Source organism: Oncorhynchus mykiss, chromosome 29 (assembly GCF_057628025.1).
Source record: "Oncorhynchus mykiss isolate SJ-2025 chromosome 29, ASM5762802v1, whole genome shotgun sequence".
NCBI classification, from domain to species: Eukaryota; Metazoa; Chordata; class Actinopteri; order Salmoniformes; family Salmonidae; genus Oncorhynchus; species Oncorhynchus mykiss.
In genome coordinates, this window is record NC_143050.1 from 8498353 (window position 1) to 8517155 (window position 18803).

An 18803-nucleotide genomic window follows, 5' to 3' on the forward strand; every position below is an offset into this window, starting at 1 on the left:
ATCCACATTGTATACTGTATGTAGTAACCACCAGTCAGTTACTGAGTATCCACATTGTATACTGTATGTAGTAACCAGTCAGTTACTGAGTATCCACATTGTATACTGTATGTAGTAACCACCAGTCAGTTACTGAGTATCCACATTGTATACTGTATGTAGTAACCAGTCAGTTACTGAGTATCCACATTGTATACTGTATGTAGTAACCAGTCAGTCAGTTACTGAGTATCCACATTGTATACTGTATGTAGTAACCAGTCAGTTACTGAGTATCCACATTGTATACTGTATGTAGTAACCAGTCAGTTACTGAGTATCCACATTGTATACTGTATGTAGTAACCAGTCAGTCAGTTACTGAGTATCCACATTGTATACTGTATGTAGTAACCACCAGTCAGTTACTGAGTATCCACATTGTATACTGTATGTAGTAACCAGTCAGTTACTGAGTATCCACATTGTATACTGTATGTAGTAACCACCAGTCAGTTACTGAGTATCCACATTGTATACTGTATGTAGTAACCAGTCAGTTACTGATTATCCACATTGTATACTGTATGTAGTAACCAGTCAGTTACTGAGTATCCACATTGTATACTGTATGTAGTAACCAGTCAGTTACTGAGTATCCACATTGTATACTGTATGTAGTAACCAGTCAGTCAGTTACTGAGTATCCACATTGTATACTGTATGTAGTAACCAGTCAGTTACTGAGTATCCACATTGTATACTGTATGTAGTAACCAGTCAGTCAGTTACTGAGTATCCACATTGTATACTGTATGTAGTAACCACCAGTCAGTTACTGAGTATCCACATTGTATACTGTATGTAGTAACCAGTCAGTTACTGAGTATCCACATTGTATACTGTATGTAGTAACCACCAGTCAGTTACTGAGTATCCACATTGTATACTGTATGTAGTAACCAGTCAGTTACTGATTATCCACATTGTATACTGTATGTAGTAACCAGTCAGTTACTGAGTATCCACATTGTATACTGTATGTAGTAACCAGTCAGTTACTGAGTATCCACATTGTATACTGTATGTAGTAACCAGTCAGTCAGTTACTGAGTATCCACATTGTATACTGTATGTAGTAACCAGTCAGTTACTGAGTATCCACATTGTATACTGTATGTAGTAACCAGTCAGTCAGTTACTGAGTGTCCACATTGTATACTGTATGTAGTAACCAGTCAGTCAGTTACTGAGTGTCCACATTGTATACTGTATGTAGTAACCAGTCAGTCAGTTACTGAGTATCCACATTGTATACTGTATGTAGTAACCAGTCAGTTACTGAGTATCCACATTGTATACTGTATGTAGTAACCAGTCAGTCAGTTACTGAGTATCCACATTGTATACTGTATGTAGTAACCAGTCAGTTACTGAGTATCCACATTGTATACTGTATGTAGTAACCACCAGTCAGTTACTGAGTATCCACATTGTATACTGTATGTAGTAACCAGTCAGTTACTGAGTATCCACATTGTATACTGTATGTAGTAACCAGTCAGTTACTGAGTATCCACATTGTATACTGTATGTAGTAACCAGTCAGTTACTGAGTATCCACATTGTATACTGTATGTAGTAACCAGTCAGTTACTGAGTATCCACATTGTATACTGTATGTAGTAACCAGTCAGTTACTGAGTATCCACATTGTATACTGTATGTAGTAACCACCAGTCAGTTACTGAGTATCCACATTGTATACTGTATGTAGTAACCAGTCAGTTACTGAGTATCCACATTGTATACTGTATGTAGTAACCAGTCAGTTACTGAGTATCCACATTGTATACTGTATGTAGTAACCAGTCAGTTACTGAGTATCCACATTGTATACTGTATGTAGTAACCAGTCAGTTACTGAGTATCCACATTGTATACTGTATGTAGTAACCAGTCAGTTACTGAGTATCCACATTGTATACTGTATGTAGTAACCAGTCAGTTACTGAGTATCCACATTGTATACTGTATGTAGTAACCACCAGTCAGTTACTGAGTATCCACATTGTATACTGTATGTAGTAACCAGTCAGTTACTGAGTATCCACATTGTATACTGTATGTAGTAACCAGTCAGTTACTGAGTATCCACATTGTATACTGTATGTAGTAACCAGTCAGTCAGTTACTGAGTATCCACATTGTATACTGTATGTGGTAACCAACAGTCAGTTACTGAGTATCCACATTGTATACTGTATGTAGTAACCAGTCAGTTACTGAGTATCCACATTGTATACTGTATGTAGTAACCAGTCAGTTACTGAGTATCCACATTGTATACTGTATGTAGTAACCACCAGTCAGTTACTGAGTATCCACATTGTATACTGTATGTAGTAACCAGTCAGTTACTGAGTATCCACATTGTATACTGTATGTAGTAACCACCAGTCAGTTACTGAGTATCCACATTGTATACTGTATGTAGTAACCAGTCAGTTACTGAGTATCCACATTGTATACTGTATGTAGTAACCAGTCAGTTACTGAGTATCCACATTGTATACTGTATGTAGTAACCAGTCAGTTACTGAGTATCCACATTGTATACTGTATGTAGTAACCAGTCAGTTACTGAGTATCCACATTGTATACTGTATGTAGTAACCAGTCAGTCAGTTACTGAGTATCCACATTGTATACTGTATGTAGTAACCAGTCAGTTACTGAGTATCCACATTGTATACTGTATGTAGTAACCAGTCAGTTACTGAGTATCCACATTGTATACTGTATGTAGTAACCAGTCAGTCAGTTACTGAGTATCCACATTGTATACTGTATGTAGTAACCAGTCAGTTACTGAGTATCCACAGTGTATACTGTATGTAGTATCCACCAGTCAGCTCCTCAGTAGCCACACTGTCTGAGTCTGGAGATCTGTGTTCAATACTACAGTATCGCCTACCGGACCATAGTGGTGACAACAGTTCAGGACCAGGCTGACTAGGGTCCTAGGAATTATACATGAAACAAAACCATGAGTGTTGAGTTGAAGGAATGGCTGTAGTCTGGTGCTGACTTGACATAAGGTGTAACCTGGGACTGTTGGATCCGTACGGTTAAGATCTAGAGATGTTTAAACGGTATGAAAATCCGAAAAATGGTCATGTTGTTACATGAAACATTCACTATGTCCAGTCACTATTTTATTTCACATACCTCTATGCATTTGACAAAACATTTTAGTGATGCCCATTATTTTGACTGTTAACATGCAACACACTACAGGACACATATGTTATAACTGCGCTGCCCTTGTACGCTGTACTGATCAACATCGTTTAAGTGGTCGACATGACAAGACAGTTAAGGACACGTTTCATTCCGATCCATTCAACTGTGACTTAAAGGAGGTTCATTACATACAGTCAGAGTAGCCTTCTTCATCACAGGTTATGTATTCAATGGAAACGTTTGTGATGAACGCAGACTCAATCACTACAAAAAAAGGCTGATTACATGATTTCACAGCTCTTGTCATCTTGTTTTGGCCTCTCCCTCTCCCTTTGGATCCTCTCCCTTTGGATCCTCTCCCTTTGGATCCTCTCCCTCTCCATCTCCATCCACTCCATCCACTCCATCCACTCCATCATCTCCATTCTCTCCCTCCTTTCCATTCTCTCCCTCCTCTCCATATTGAACATCTCCTCTATCTCCCTCTGGATCCTCTCCTCTATCTCCCTCTGGATCCTCTCCTCCTCCCTCTGGATCCTCTCCTCCTCCTCTTTCTTAATCCTGGCTGCACCCTCAAACATCTCATTGGTGTAGCAGGATCCTCCATTGTCCTCCACCATTCTGTCTATCTTCTCCATCAGCTCTGTGACCTGAGCTCTGTTTCCTCTGGCTTTATTGTTGAGGATATGGTACCTCCCCCCACACTGCTCTACCACTCTACTGAGGTCTCTGTTCCCACCAATCAGCTTCTCTAGACTGTAACCCTCTAAAGCATCTCCATGGGTGAAGAGGATGATGGCGTACTTTGCCAGTCCTGACCCAAACACACTCTCTAGAGTTTCAAAAGCTATTTTCTCCTGCTCTGTGAACCTGTCATTCACTCGTAAAACTATGAGGAAGGCATGAGGCCCTGGGCTAGACTCATAGATGCTCCTACCAATCTCCATTGCTAATTCTTCAGCAGGAAGCTGTGTGTCAAACAGTCCTGGAGTGTCAACCACACTGACATCCCTCCCATCTACTGCTGCCTGCTTCATTTCTGTTTTACGTGTTACTGAGGACCAGTTCTGTTCAGAATGGAAACTTGTCCCACCAAGGATGGTGTTTCCTGTTGCACTCTTCCCAACACCGGTTTTTCCAAGCAGAATAATCCTTCTCTCTGGGAGATTCCTGATGGAGGAGCTCCTTGAAAGTGTTGAATCTGTATAGAGAAATACATCACATTTGATAAACGGATACAGTAAAATGACTACCATCTCATCCCCTGTACAGGCAGTTATTGGTGCACTGAATAATGCTGATTTATGTCTGGTGTTTAAATCTTTATGGTGAATGTGGAGTTCAGGTGGGATTTGTAAAAGGGATCTGTCACCAAGACAACTTATTAAAGTTACAATGGGGGGGATAATTCATTTACATTATTGTTATCCCAGAATAAGAGACCAGAGGGTTATACTACGTAGTGGGATAGAGGAGTTAGCTAGCTAACTTTGGTGAATTCTGAGTTCAACTCGGGATAACTGTTAAACTTAACGAGAACCCCTTTTTCCACGCCTATAGAAAATACTAGTATTAAGTCTCACTAAGTTATACTGTGTGTTATGATTCAAATGCATCCTGTCATTACTAAATGTGTACTGTATTTCAATATTACTATATTAACACAAAATAACATTTATTAGTAAATATTTAATCAATCTTCAAGTATTGTCTCAGTCATTGTCATGAAAACTACATAACTGGTCTTACAATTCTCAGGCAGGACGACCTATAATCACCTCAGCTACAGGAGACATATGAAAAGATTGTGTTCATAACGTTATCAATGACATGACCTACTGAGCTCTCATCTAGAATATCTAGTTTTCTATCATCAGTATTATACACTTCAAAACACAGTATTTCAATCATGGAAACATTTACAGTTAGTCAACATTACATTTCTGGCTAATCCTTTATATAAACAGTTATACTTACTGAGATAGATGAATGTCTTTTTTAACAGTGATTTGACCTGCTCAGGATCACCCCTCTTGTTGTTGAACACATGGTATCTTCCACTGTATTTTCTCATCACTTCTGTAAAGACATCTGATTCAGCAATGAATTGTTCTATAGTCTGGTCTTCCAACTCATCTCCTCTGGTGAACAGGATCCAGGTTTGCTTCAAAAGACTCTCTCCTAGAAGACCTTCTACTTTACTGATGACCCTCTTCTCTTCTTCTGTTAATCTGTCTGTCTTCACCACCAGGAGAAACACACGGGGACCAGATGAGGTTAACTTGAGGACTTCCTGGAATTTCTCCTGAATTTGCTCTTCAGGTTGATCGGAGTTACAGAATCCTGGAGTGTCATACACGACAAGATCTATTCCTTCAATGGTGACATTTTGTTTCTCAATATCAGCAGTCACTGATTTTAATTTTTTCTTTGGGCGAAAATCTTTGCGGCCCAGGATGGTGTTTCCTGTTGCACTCATTCCTGCTCCTGTTTTACCAAGTAACACCACCTGCAATGGTCTGGATGTCTGTTGCACAGGTTTGGAAAGGTGCCCCATCTTCAAGGAATTATCTTGTTATAGCCGAGCAGTGTGAAGTGTGAGGCAGGAATCTAAATACAAATACAATATAAATAAATTATTACATTATTTTCTAAGATGCAAAATGCAGAAAAACAAGTAACAACCCAATGACATGAACAGCCATCACCTGGTTATTACATGTGTAACGGATGTGAAACGGCTAGCTTAGTTAGCGGTGGTGCGCGCTAAATAGCGTTTCAATCGGTGACGCGTGGGTAAACGATGCTTCGTGGGTGTCAGTTGTTGATGTGTGCAGAGGGTCCCTAGTTCGCGCCCGGGTATGGGCGAGGGGACGGTCTAAAGTTATACTGTTACACATGCAAACTGGAATTAATTTAAGCACAAAAAATGTGAGTTGAGTTTAAATGGGTAAAGGGTTTAAAAGCAGAACTATAAACAGAACATGTCTAGTTAACAGCATTGATTGTTAATCTATAACTGTTTGCAGATGGTAGGCTACAAGCACCCCAATCGGCACAGACATCACTTCAACATCTAGTTTTGGTTTATATTGACGTCAAATATCGTGAATTCAATGTGAAATCAACAAAACCCCTGAGCCATGTCATTCCATTTCCTGCTTTGTTTCAGGAATAGGACTATGTGTCATCGACATTTATCATAAAACTATCATTGAATTTACTGTTAATTACTAAAATAAAAAATATTTAGGCTACATATTCTTATTAAATCAGACAACACAATCGTAGCATAACACGATCATATGAACAATAGGCCTGTATTGAAAATACGTCTTCAATGACGCAGTTATAATTGTCGAAATCCAGACCACCTTTGAAGCTAACACATTGTTTTTCATGTTGGCCATTATTCTACTGAAGACAGTCCTAGGCTACTAATAATGTAGTAATCTAATAGATTTACATAAATCATTCTGAAAAATAACAACTTACCTACTTTCTTATTACAAATGTTTGAGGTTTGCAAATGCTATGGAGTTGAAACTGTTCAACTTCAACAGTTTCACTTTCAGCCTCCGGTGATCTTATTTTATCTGACACTTAAACCACTCCCCTAAGTTCCCTAGACAGACCAAATATCATCGTAGCCTTTTTTCCCTGCTGATAAACTCCCAACAAAACTCAGTTTATCAATAACATTTCAAAATGTATCATATAGAAAAAATAATTCATGTGTTGAGGTCAGTAAACAATCATTGTCGGCAAGCGCACTGTCGTTCACAGGCTACTGTCTGCACCTTTTAAAAGGATATTTCCACGAAGTTCGTGCTGACAGAAAATAGCAAGGTTTTGAAAAAAAATTGGTATGTAGATGAAGGTCATGATGATGGGGAATTAACTACAAAGGGAAATAAATGGCTACAGTTTACACTTTTTTGTTATTTCATGTCATGTTGTTTTCAGAAATGGGATGTTTTTTTAAGTGTGGGGTAACTGAGTATGGGCTCGTGAGTAGTGCAGCGGTCTAAGGCACTGCATCTCAGTGCTTGAGGCATCACTACAGACACCCTGGTTCGATTCCAGGCTGTATCACAACCGGCTGTGATTGGGAGTCCCATAGGGTCTTTACCTGGTAACAACAAATGAAAACAAAACTAGGACTAAAGCAATAGTCTGGTTACATCTGTGTAGTTGTTTCAGTGCACTCAGGCTGTTGTTATAAGTATAGAACTCAACACAGAGTTAGAACTGGGTCAATCAGGAACAGTCTGTGATACAGCCTGGATTCAAACCAGGGACTGTAGTGATGCCTCGCACTGTGATGCAGTGCCTTAGACCGCTGCATTCATGTGTGTGTTAACTATTTAACTGTACTAGAATGCTTAAAAGGTCACTAAAAAGTTTAATACCGGTTATAGGTATCGTTTTTCTTGGCAAGGAAAATATCGGATATCGGTATCGGCCAAAAATGTAATATCGGTGCATCACTACTTCTGACCCCACCAGAGACAGGAACCCCACCAGGACCTCTGACCCCACATTAACTACTAAAAAACCTACAACAGCACACTTACTACTGAAGGACCTACAAAGGAACTCCTATCAAGGCATTTGTCCCTAAGGTTGCCCCCATTGCCATAACTGTCCCTCCTGCTATCACTGTCAATATGGCTGACACTTTGCCTATAACTGTCAATACAGCTGTACATATGACTGTCCCTATAGATGTGCCTACCTTTGTTGCTATAGATGTACAGTGAGGGGGAAAAGTATTTGATCTCCTGCTGATTTTGTACGTTTGCCCACTGACAAAGAAATTAACAGTCTATAATTTTAATGGTAGGTTTATTTGAACAGTGAGAGACAGAATAACAACAACAAAACCCCCCAAAACACATGTCAAAAATGTTATAAATTGATTTGCATTTTAATGAGTGCAATAAGTATTTGACACCCTCTCAATCAGAAAGATTTCTGGCTCCCAGGTGTCTTTTATACAGATAACGAGCTGAGGAGCACAGTCTTAAAGGGAGTGCTCCTAATCTTAGTTTGTTGCCCGTATAAAAGACCTGTCCACAGAAGCAATCAATCAATCAGATTCCAAACTCTCCACCATGGCCAAGACCAAAGAGCTCTCCAAGGATGTCAGGGACGAGATTGTAGACCTACACAAGGCTTGAATGGGCTACAAGACCATCGCCAAACAGCTTGGTGAGAAGGTGACAACAGTTGATGCGATTATTCGCAAATGGAAGAAACACAAAAGAACTGTCAATCTCCCTCGGCCTGGGGCTCCATGCAAGATCTCACCCTGTGGAGTTGCAATGATCATGAGAACGGTGAGGAATCAGCCCAGAACTACACGGGGGGATCTTGTTAATGATCTCAGAACAGCTGGCACCATAGTCACCAAGAAAACAATTGGTAACACTACGCCGTGAAGGACTGAAATCCTGCAGCGCCCGCAAGGTCCCCCTGCTCAAGAAAGCACATATACTTGCCCGTCTGAAGTTTGCCAATGAACCTGAATGATTCAGAGGGCAGCTGGGTGAAAGTGTTGTGGTCAGATGAGACCAAAATGGAGCTCTTTGGCAGCAACTCAACTCGCCATGTTTGGAGGAGGAATGCTGCCTATGACCCCAAGAACACCATCCCCACCGTCAAACATGAAGGTGTAAACATTATGCTTTGGGGGTGTTTTTCTGTTAAGGGGACAGGACAACTTCACCGCATCAAAGGGACGATGGACGGGGTCATGTACCGTCAAATCTTGGGTGAGAACCTCCTTCCCTCAGCCAGGGCATTGAAAATGGGTCGTGGATGGGTATTCCAGCATGACAATGACCCAAAACACACGGCCAAGGCAACAAAGGAGTGGCTCAAGAAGAAGCACATTAAGGTCCTGGAGTGGCCTAGCCAGTCTCCAGACCGTAATCCCATAGAAAATCTGTGGAGGGAGCTGAAGGTTCAAGTTGCCAAACGTCAGCCTTGAAACCTTAATGACTTGGAGAAGATCTGCAAAGAGGAGTGGGTCAAAATCCCTCCTTAGATGTGTGCAAACCTGGTGGCCAACTACAAGAAACGTCTGACCTCTGATTTGCCACCAAGTACTAAGTCATGTTTTGCAGAGGGATCAAATACTTTTTTCCCTCACTGTATATGTGCTTCAGTCTGTCTCTTTGGTTGATCCTGTACCTGTTCCCATGCTGTTAGCTATCACTCTCCCTATGGATTCAGCTGTCTGTACCCATGTCACTGCCACTAGCACTGCTGTTGCCCATCTCCAATCTGTTATCTCTGTCCCTATCCCTGCTACTACCACAAGTCTTAGCAATCCCCCATAAAACATCCCTACCCGTTGCTGGTCCTACCACTATCACTGCTGCTAACAATCTCCCTTCATTTACCACTGGCACTACCAGTGCCCCTATACCTACCACTGCTGCTACCCATAACCTAACCCCTGAAGTTACCACTAACGGGTCCCCTGTCATTACCCCTTCCACTACCACTGCTGCTACCACAGCTAGCACCTCTACCTCTCCCCATGACAGTATCCCTGCCCCTGCTGGTAGCCCTGAGAGCACTACTGATGTCCCTATGATTACCCCTGTCACTAGACCTGCCCATTGTCCTACCATTGCCCTTTTCTTTGCTATAAATATATTTACCCCTGCTGCATACCTTACCCATCTCCATAGTGTTGGCATTACTGCTAACTCTGCCCCTCCTTCTGTTCCCATCACTGCCCCTTTCCCTACAGGTATCATTGCTGCTATCACTAGCACTAATGCTACCACTGCCCTTATTCCTGTCCTTACCCCAGTCCATGTCCTTACCCCAGCCCCTGTCCTTACCCCAGCCCCTGTCCTTACCCCAGCCCCTGTCCTTACCTCAGCCCCTGTCCTTACCCCAGCCCATGTCCTTACCCCAGCCCTGTCCTGACCCCAGCCCCTGTCCTTACCCCGGTCCCTGTCCTTACCCCTGTCCCTGTCCTTACCCCTGTCCCTGTCCTTACCCCAGCCCCTGTCCTTACCCCAGCCCCTGTCCTTACCCCAGCCCCTGTCCTTACCCAAGCCCCTGTCCTTACCCCAGCCCCTGTCCTTACCCTGGTCCTTACCCCAGCCCCTGTCCTTACCCTGGTCCTTACCCCAGCCCCTGTCCTTACCCCAGCCCATGTCCTTACCCTGGTCCTTACCCCAGCCCCTGTCCTTACCCCAGCCCCTGTCCTTACCCCAGCCCATGTCCTTACCCCAGCCCATGTCCTTACCCCAGCCCATGTCCTTACCCCAGCCCCTGTCCTTACCCCAGCCCATGTCCTTACCCTGGTCCTTACCCCAGCCCCTGTCCTTACCCCAGCCCCTGTCCTTACCCCTGTCCCTGTCCTTACCCCAGCCCATGTCCTTACCCCAGCCCATGTCCTTACCCCAGTCCCTGTCCTTACCCTGTCCTTACCCCAGCCCCTGTCCTTACCCCAGCCCCTGTCCTTACCCCAGTCCCTGTCCTTACCCCAGTCCCTGTCCTTACCCCAGCCCCTGTCCTTACCCCAGCCCATGTCCTTACCCCAGCCCCTGTCCTAACCCCAGCCCCTGTCCTTACCCCAGCCCCTGTCCTTACCCCAGCCCCTGTCCTTACCCACTCCCCTGTCCTTACCCCAGCCCATGTCCTTACCCCAGCCCCTGTCCTTACCCACTCCCCTGTCCTTACCCCAGCCCCTGTCCTTACCCTGGTCCTTACCCACTCCCCTGTCCTTACCCACTCCCCTGTCCTTACCCACTCCCCTGTCCTTACCCACTCCCCTGTCCTTACCCACTCCCATGTCCTTACCCCAGCCCCTGTCCTTACCCACTCCCCTGTCCTTACCCCAGCCCATGTCCTTACCATGGTCCTTAGCCACTCCCCTGTCCTTACCCTGGTCCTTACCCACTCCCCTGTCCTTACCCTGGTCCTTACCCACTCCCCTGTCCTTACCCACTCCCCTGTCCTTACCCACTCCCCTGTCCTTACCCCAGCCCCTGTCCTTACCCACTCCCCTGTCCTTACCCTGGTCCTTACCCACTCCCCTGTCCTTACCCACTCCCCTGTCCTTACCCCAGCCCCTGTCCTTACCCACTCCCCTGTCCTTACCCACTCCCCTGTCATTACCCACTCCCCTGTCCTTACCCACTCCCCTGTCCTTACCCCAGCCCATGTCCTTACCCCAGCCCATGTCCTTACCCACTCCCCTGTCCTTACCCATGTCCTTACCCCAGCCCCTGTCCTTACCCATGTCCTTACCCCAGCCCCTGTCCTTACCCCAGCCCCTGTCCTTACCCCAGCCCATGTCCTTACCCACTCCCATGTCCTTACCCCAGCCCCTGTCCTTACCCACTCCCCTGTCCTTACCCCAGCCCATGTCCTTACCATGGTCCTTAGCCACTCCCCTGTCCTTACCATGGTCCTTAGCCACTCCCCTGTCCTTACCCTGGTCCTTACCCACTCCCCTGTCCTTACCCTGGTCCTTACCCACTCCCCTGTCCTTACCCACTCCCCTGTCCTTACCCACTCCCCTGTCCTTACCCCAGCCCCTGTCCTTACCCACTCCCCTGTCCTTACCCACTCCCCTGTCATTACCCACTCCCCTGTCCTTACCCACTCCCCTGTCCTTACCCCAGCCCATGTCCTTACCCCAGCCCATGTCCTTACCCACTCCCCTGTCCTTACCCATGTCCTTACCCCAGCCCCTGTCCTTACCCATGTCCTTACCCCAGCCCCTGTCCTTACCCCAGCCCCTGTCCTTACCCCAGCCCATGTCCTTACCCACTCCCCTGTCCTTACCCCAGCCCCTGTCCTTACCCCAGCCCCTGTCCTTACCCCAGCCCCTGTCCTTACCCACTCCCCTGTCCTTACCCCAGCCCCTGTCCTTACCCCAGCCCCTGTCCTTACCCCAGCCCATGTCCTTACACTGGTCCTTACCCCAGCCCCTGTCCTTACCCCAGCCCCTGTCCTTACCCCAGCCCCTGTCCTTACCCCAGCCCCTGTCCTTACCCCAGCCCATGTCCTTACCCCAGCCCATGTCCTTACCCCAGCCCCTGTCCTTACCCCAGCCCATGTCCTTACCCTGGTCCTTACCCCAGCCCATGTCCTTACCCCAGCCCATGTCCTTACCCCAGTCCCTGTCCTTACCCTGTCCTTACCCCAGCCCCTGTCCTTACCCCAGCCCCTGTCCTTACCCCAGTCCCTGTCCTTACCCCAGTCCCTGTCCTTACCCCAGCCCCTGTCCTTACCCCAGCCCATGTCCTTACCCCAGCCCCTGTCCTTACCCCAGCCCCTGTCCTTACCCCAGCCCCTGTCCTTACCCCAGCCCCTGTCCTTACCCACTCCCCTGTCCTTACCCCAGCCCATGTCCTTACCCCAGCCCCTGTCCTTACCCACTCCCCTGTCCTTACCCCAGCCCCTGTCCTTACCCTGGTCCTTACCCACTCCCCTGTCCTTACCCACTCCCCTGTCCTTACCCACTCCCCTGTCCTTACCCACTCCCATGTCCTTACCCCAGCCCCTGTCCTTACCCACTCCCCTGTCCTTACCCCAGCCCATGTCCTTACCATGGTCCTTAGCCACTCCCCTGTCCTTACCCTGGTCCTTACCCACTCCCCTGTCCTTACCCTGGTCCTTACCCACTCCCCTGTCCTTACCCTGGTCCTTACCCACTCCCCTGTCCTTACCCACTCCCCTGTCCTTACCCACTCCCCTGTCCTTACCCCAGCCCCTGTCCTTACCCACTCCTCTGTCCTTACACACTCCCCTGTCATTACCCACTCCCCTGTCCTTACCCACTCCCCTGTCCTTACCCCAGCCCATGTCCTTACCCCAGCCCATGTCCTTACCCACTCCCCTGTCCTTACCCATGTCCTTACCCCAGCCCCTGTCCTTACCCATGTCCTTACCCCAGCCCCTGTCCTTACCCCAGCCCCTGTCCTTACCCCAGCCCATGTCCTTACCCACTCCCCTGTCCTTACCCCAGCCCCTGTCCTTACCCCAGCCCCTGTCCTTACCCCAGCCCCTGTCCTTACCCACTCCCCTGTCCTTACCCCAGCCCCTGTCCTTACCCCAGCCCCTGTCCTTACCCCAGCCCATGTCCTTACACTGGTCCTTACCCCACCCCTGTCCTTACCCCAGCCCCTGTCCTTACCCCTGTCCCTGTCCTTACCCCAGCCCATGTCCTTACCCCAGCCCATGTCCTTACCCCAGTCCCTGTCCTTACCCTGTCCTTACCTCAGCCCCTGTCCTTACCCCAGCCCCTGTCCTTACCCCAGTCCCTGTCCTTACCCCAGTCCCTGTCCTTACCCCAGCCCCTGTCCTTACCCCAGCCCCTGTCCTTACCCCAGCCCCTGTCCTTACCCCAGCCCCTGTCCTTACCCCAGCCCCTGTCCTTACCCCAGCCCCTGTCCTTACCCACTCCCCTGTCCTTACCCCAGCCCATGTCCTTACCCCAGCCCCTGTCCTTACCCACTCCCCTGTCCTTACCCCAGCCCCTGTCCTTACCCTGGTCCTTACCCACTCCCCTGTCCTTACCCACTCCCCTGTCCTTACCCACTCCCCTGTCCTTACCCACTCCCCTGTCCTTACCCACTCCCATGTCCTTACCCCAGCCCCTGTCCTTACCCACTCCCCTGTCCTTACCCCAGCCCATGTCCTTACCATCGTCCTTAGCCACTCCCCTGTCCTTACCCTGGTCCTTACCCACTCCCCTGTCCTTACCCTGGTCCTTACCCACTCCCCTGTCCTTACCCTGGTCCTTACCCACTCCCCTGTCCTTACCCTGGTCCTTACCCACTCCCCTGTCCTTACCCCAGCCCCTGTCCTTACCCACTCCCCTGTCCTTACCCACTCCCCTGTCATTACCCACTCCCCTGTCCTTACCCACTCCCCTGTCCTTACCCCAGCCCATGTCCTTACCCCAGCCCCTGTCCTTACCCAAGCCCCTGTCCTTACCTCAGCCCCTGTCCTTACCCTGGTCCTTACCCCAGCCCCTGTCCTTACCCTGGTCCTTACCCCAGCCCATGTCCTTACCCTGGTCCTTACCCCAGCCCCTGTCCTTACCCCAGCCCCTGTCCTTACCCCAGCCCATGTCCTTACCCCAGCCCATGTCCTTACCCCAGCCCATGTCCTTACCCCAGCCCCTGTCCTTACCCCAGCCCATGTCCTTACCCTGGTCCTTACCCCAGCCCCTGTCCTTACCCCAGCCCCTGTCCTTACCCCTGTCCCTGTCCTTACCCCAGCCCATGTCCTTACCCCAGCCCATGTCCTTACCCCAGTCCCTGTCCTTACCCTGTCCTTACCCCAGCCCCTGTCCTTACCCCAGCCCCTGTCCTTACCCCAGTCCCTGTCCTTACCCCAGTCCCTGTCCTTACCCCAGCCCCTGTCCTTACCCCAGCCCATGTCCTTACCCCAGCCCCTGTCCTTACCCCAGCCCCTGTCCTTACCCCAGCCCCTGTCCTTACCCACTCCCCTGTCCTTACCCCAGCCCATGTCCTTACCCCAGCCCCTGTCCTTACCCACTCCCCTGTCCTTACCCCAGCCCCTGTCCTTACCCTGGTCCTTACCCACTCCCCTGTCCTTACCCACTCCCCTGTCCTTACCCACTCCCCTGTCCTTACCAACTCCCCTGTCCTTACCCACTCCCATGTCCTTACCCCAGCCCCTGTCCTTACCCACTCCCCTGTCCTTACCCCAGCCCATGTCCTTACCATGGTCCTTAGCCACTCCCCTGTCCTTACCCTGGTCCTTACCCACTCCCCTGTCCTTACCCTGGTCCTTACCCACTCCCCTGTCCTTACCCACTCCCCTGTCCTTACCCACTCCCCTGTCCTTACCCCAGCCCCTGTCCTTACCCACTCCCCTGTCCTTACCCTGGTCCTTACCCACTCCCCTGTCCTTACCCTGGTCCTTACCCACTCCCCTGTCCTTACCCACTCCCCTGTCCTTACCCACTCCCCTGTCCTTACCCCAGCCCCTGTCCTTACCCACTCCCCTGTCCTTACCCACTCCCCTGTCATTACCCACTCCCCTGTCCTTACCCACTCCCCTGTCCTTACCCCAGCCCATGTCCTTACCCCAGCCCATGTCCTTACCCACTCCCCTGTCCTTACCCATGTCCTTACCCCAGCCCCTGTCCTTACCCATGTCCTTACCCCAGCCCCTGTCCTTACCCCAGCCCCTGTCCTTACCCCAGCCCATGTCCTTACCCACTCCCATGTCCTTACCCCAGCCCCTGTCCTTACCCACTCCCCTGTCCTTACCCCAGCCCATGTCCTTACCATGGTCCTTAGCCACTCCCCTGTCCTTACCATGGTCCTTAGCCACTCCCCTGTCCTTACCCTGGTCCTTACCCACTCCCCTGTCCTTACCCTGGTCCTTACCCACTCCCCTGTCCTTACCCACTCCCCTGTCCTTACCCACTCCCCTGTCCTTACCCCAGCCCCTGTCCTTACCCACTCCCCTGTCCTTACCCACTCCCCTGTCATTACCCACTCCCCTGTCCTTACCCACTCCCCTGTCCTTACCCCAGCCCATGTCCTTACCCCAGCCCATGTCCTTACCCACTCCCCTGTCCTTACCCACTCCCCTGTCCTTACCCACTCCCCTGTCCTTACACCAGCCCCTGTCCTTACCCACTCCCCTGTCCTTACCCACTCCCCTGTCCTTACCCCAGCCCCTGTCCTTACCCACTCCCCTGTCCTTACCCCAGCCCCTGTCCTTACCCCAGCCCATGTCCTTACCCCAGCCCCTGTCCTTACCCCAGCCCCTGTCCTTACCCCAGCCCATGTCCTTACCCCAGCCCCTGTCCTTACCCACTCCCATGTCCTTACCCTAGCCCATGTCCTTACCCACTCCCATGTCCTTACCCCAGCCCCTGTCCTTACCCCAGCCCCTGTCCTTACCCCAGCCCCTGTCCTTACCCCAGCCCCTGTCCTTACCCCAGCCCATGTCCTTACCCACTCCCCTGTCCTTACTCCAGCCCATGTCCTTACCCCAGCCCCTGTCCTTACCCACTCCCCTGTCCTTACCCTGGTCCTTACGCCAGCCCATGTCCTTACCCACTCCCCTGTCCTTACCCTGGTCCTTACCCAGCCCATGTCCTTACCCACTCCCCTGTCCTTACTCCAGCCCATGTCCTTACCCACTCCCCTGTCCTTACTCCAGCCCATGTCCTTACCCCAGCCCCTGTCCTTACCCACTCCCCTGTCCTTACCCTGGTCCTTACCCCAGCCCATGTCCTTACCCAATCCCCTGTCCTTACCCTGGTCCTTACCCCAGCCCCTGTCCTTACCCCAGCCCCTGTCCTTACCCCAGCCCCTGTCCTTACCCCAGCCCATGTCCTTACCCCAGCCCCTGTCCTTACCCACTCCAATGTCCTTACCCCAGCCCATGTCCTTACCCACTCCCCTGTCCTTACTCCAGCCCATGTCCTTACCCACTCCCCTGTCCTTACTCCAGCCCATGTCCTTACCCCAGCCCATGTCCTTACCCACTCCCCTGTCCTTACTCCAACCCATGTCCTTACCCCAGCCCATGTCCCCAGTTCCCTACCCTTGTCCTTACCCCAGTCCTTACCCTTGTCCTGTCCTTACCCATGTCCTTACCCCAGCCCCTGTCCTTACCCCAGCCCCTGTCCTTACCCCAGCCCATGTCCTTACCCACTCCCCTGTCCTTACCCCAGCCACTGTCCTTACCCCAGCCACTGTCCTTACCCCAGCCCCTGTCCTTACCCCAGCCCCTGTCCTTACCCACTCCCCTGTCCTTACCCCAGCCCCTGTCCTTACCCCAGCCCATGTCCTTACCCCAGCCCCTGTCCTTACCCACTCCCCTGTCCTTACCCACTCCCCTGTCCTTACCCCAGCCCCTGTCCTTACCCACTCCCCTGTCCTAACCCCAGCCCCTGTCCTTACCCACTCCCCTGTCCTTACCCCAGCCCCTGTCCTTACCCCAGCCCCTGTCCTTACCCCAGCCCCTGTCCTTACCCCAGCCCCTGTCCTTACCCACTCCCCTGTCCTTACCCACGCCCCTGTCCTTACACCAGCCCCTGTCCTTACACCAGCCCCTGTCCTTACCCACTCCCCTGTCCTTACCCACTCCCCTGTCCTTACCCCAGCCCCTGTTCTTACCCACTCCCCTGTCCTTACCCCAGCCCCTGTCCTTACCCACTCCCCTGTCCTTACACCAGCCCCTGTCCTTACCCCAGCCCATGTCCTTACCCCAGCCCCTGACCTTACCCCAGCCCCTGTCCTTACCCCAGCCCCTGTCCTTACCCCAGCCCATGTCCTTACCCCAGCCCCTGTCCTTACCCACTCCCATGTCCTTACCCCAGCCCATGTCCTTACCCCAGCCCATGTCCTTACCCACTCCCATGTCCTTACCCCAGCCCATGTCCTTACCCCAGCCCCTGTCCTTACCCCAGCCCCTGTCCTTACCCCAGCCCATGTCCTTACTCCAGCCCATGTCCTTACCCCAGCCCCTGTCCTTACCCCAGCCCATGTCCTTACCCCAGCCCATGTCCGTACCCACTCCCCTGTCCTTACCCCAGCCCCTGTCCTTACCCCAGCCCATGTCCTTACCCACTCCCCTGTCCTTACCCCAGCCCCTGTCCTTACCCACTCCCCTGTCCTTACCCTGGTCCTTACCCCAGCCCATGTCCTTACCCACTCCCCTGTCCTTACCCTGGTCCTTACCCCAGCCCATGTCCTTACCCCAGCCCCTGTCCTTACCCACTCCCCTGTCCTTACCCTGGTCCTTACCCCAGCCCATGTCCTTACCCACGCCCGTGTCCTTACCCTGGTCCTTACCCCAGCCCCTGTCCTTACCCCAGCCCATGTCCTTACCCCAGCCCCTGTCCTTACCCACTCCCATGTCCTTACCCCAGCCCATGTCCTTACCCACTCCCCTGTCCTTACTCCAACCCATGTCCTTACCCCAGCCCCTGTCCTTACCCACTCCCCTGTCCTTACTCCAGCCCATGTCCTTACCCACTCCCCTGTCCTTACTCCAGCCCATGTCCTTACCCCAGCCCATGTCCTTACCCACTCCCCTGTCCTTACTCCAACCCATGTCCTTACCCCAGCCCATGTCCCCAGTTCCCTACCCTTGTCCTTACCCTTGTCCTTGTCCTTGCCCTTGTCCTTACCTCAGCCTGCTTAACTTTAGTTTCTGATTGTACAGAGGATTCCTTATTCTCATAGTGGAAACCTCTATCAAGGTTTGTGTTTCCGTTTGTACTCTTCTCGGGATAGTGTTTGCAATGCAGCAGCATTCTTGGTTCTGTTAGATAGTCAGTCCTAACATAGGACAATCCCTTGATGTGTTTGAAACTGTTCAGAGAAAAAGAGAACTGTGAAGAGATGGTAGGCTACAAATTTTAAACCACAAATGTTTTGTTAGATGGGCAGATATTTTACTGGCTACATTGTTGTATTTTTTCCATTCATAAGAACGTATTTATAATTATTACTAAGAACTTATTAACAATAATTATTTTGACAAACAATAATAATATATACTATGTATGATTATTTATAAGCATTTATAACAGCTTATTA

The 18803-nt window shown here is 50.1% G+C and overlaps 1 protein-coding gene across 2 annotated transcripts; it reads right to left on the reverse strand.

Annotated features, from left to right (window-relative positions):
* Positions 1-3181: 3181 nt before the first annotated feature.
* LOC149970333 (GTPase IMAP family member 8-like) lies at positions 3182-7030 on the reverse strand. 2 transcript variants are annotated; one of them, XM_090226458.1, is made up of 3 exons: positions 6725-7030; positions 5203-5835; positions 3182-4426 (listed from the first exon to the last, which is right to left on the reverse strand). In XM_090226458.1, the coding sequence occupies exons 2-3, from the start codon at positions 5780-5782 to the stop codon at positions 3507-3509; spliced, it is 1500 nt and encodes a 499-aa protein (XP_090082584.1). In that variant the 5' UTR covers positions 5783-5835; positions 6725-7030; the 3' UTR covers positions 3182-3506. The 2 variants fall into 2 exon arrangements, with proteins under 2 accessions (XP_090082584.1, XP_090082585.1); XM_090226459.1 differs by having other exon boundaries at positions 6721-7021.
* Positions 7031-18803: the final 11773 nt, after the last annotated feature.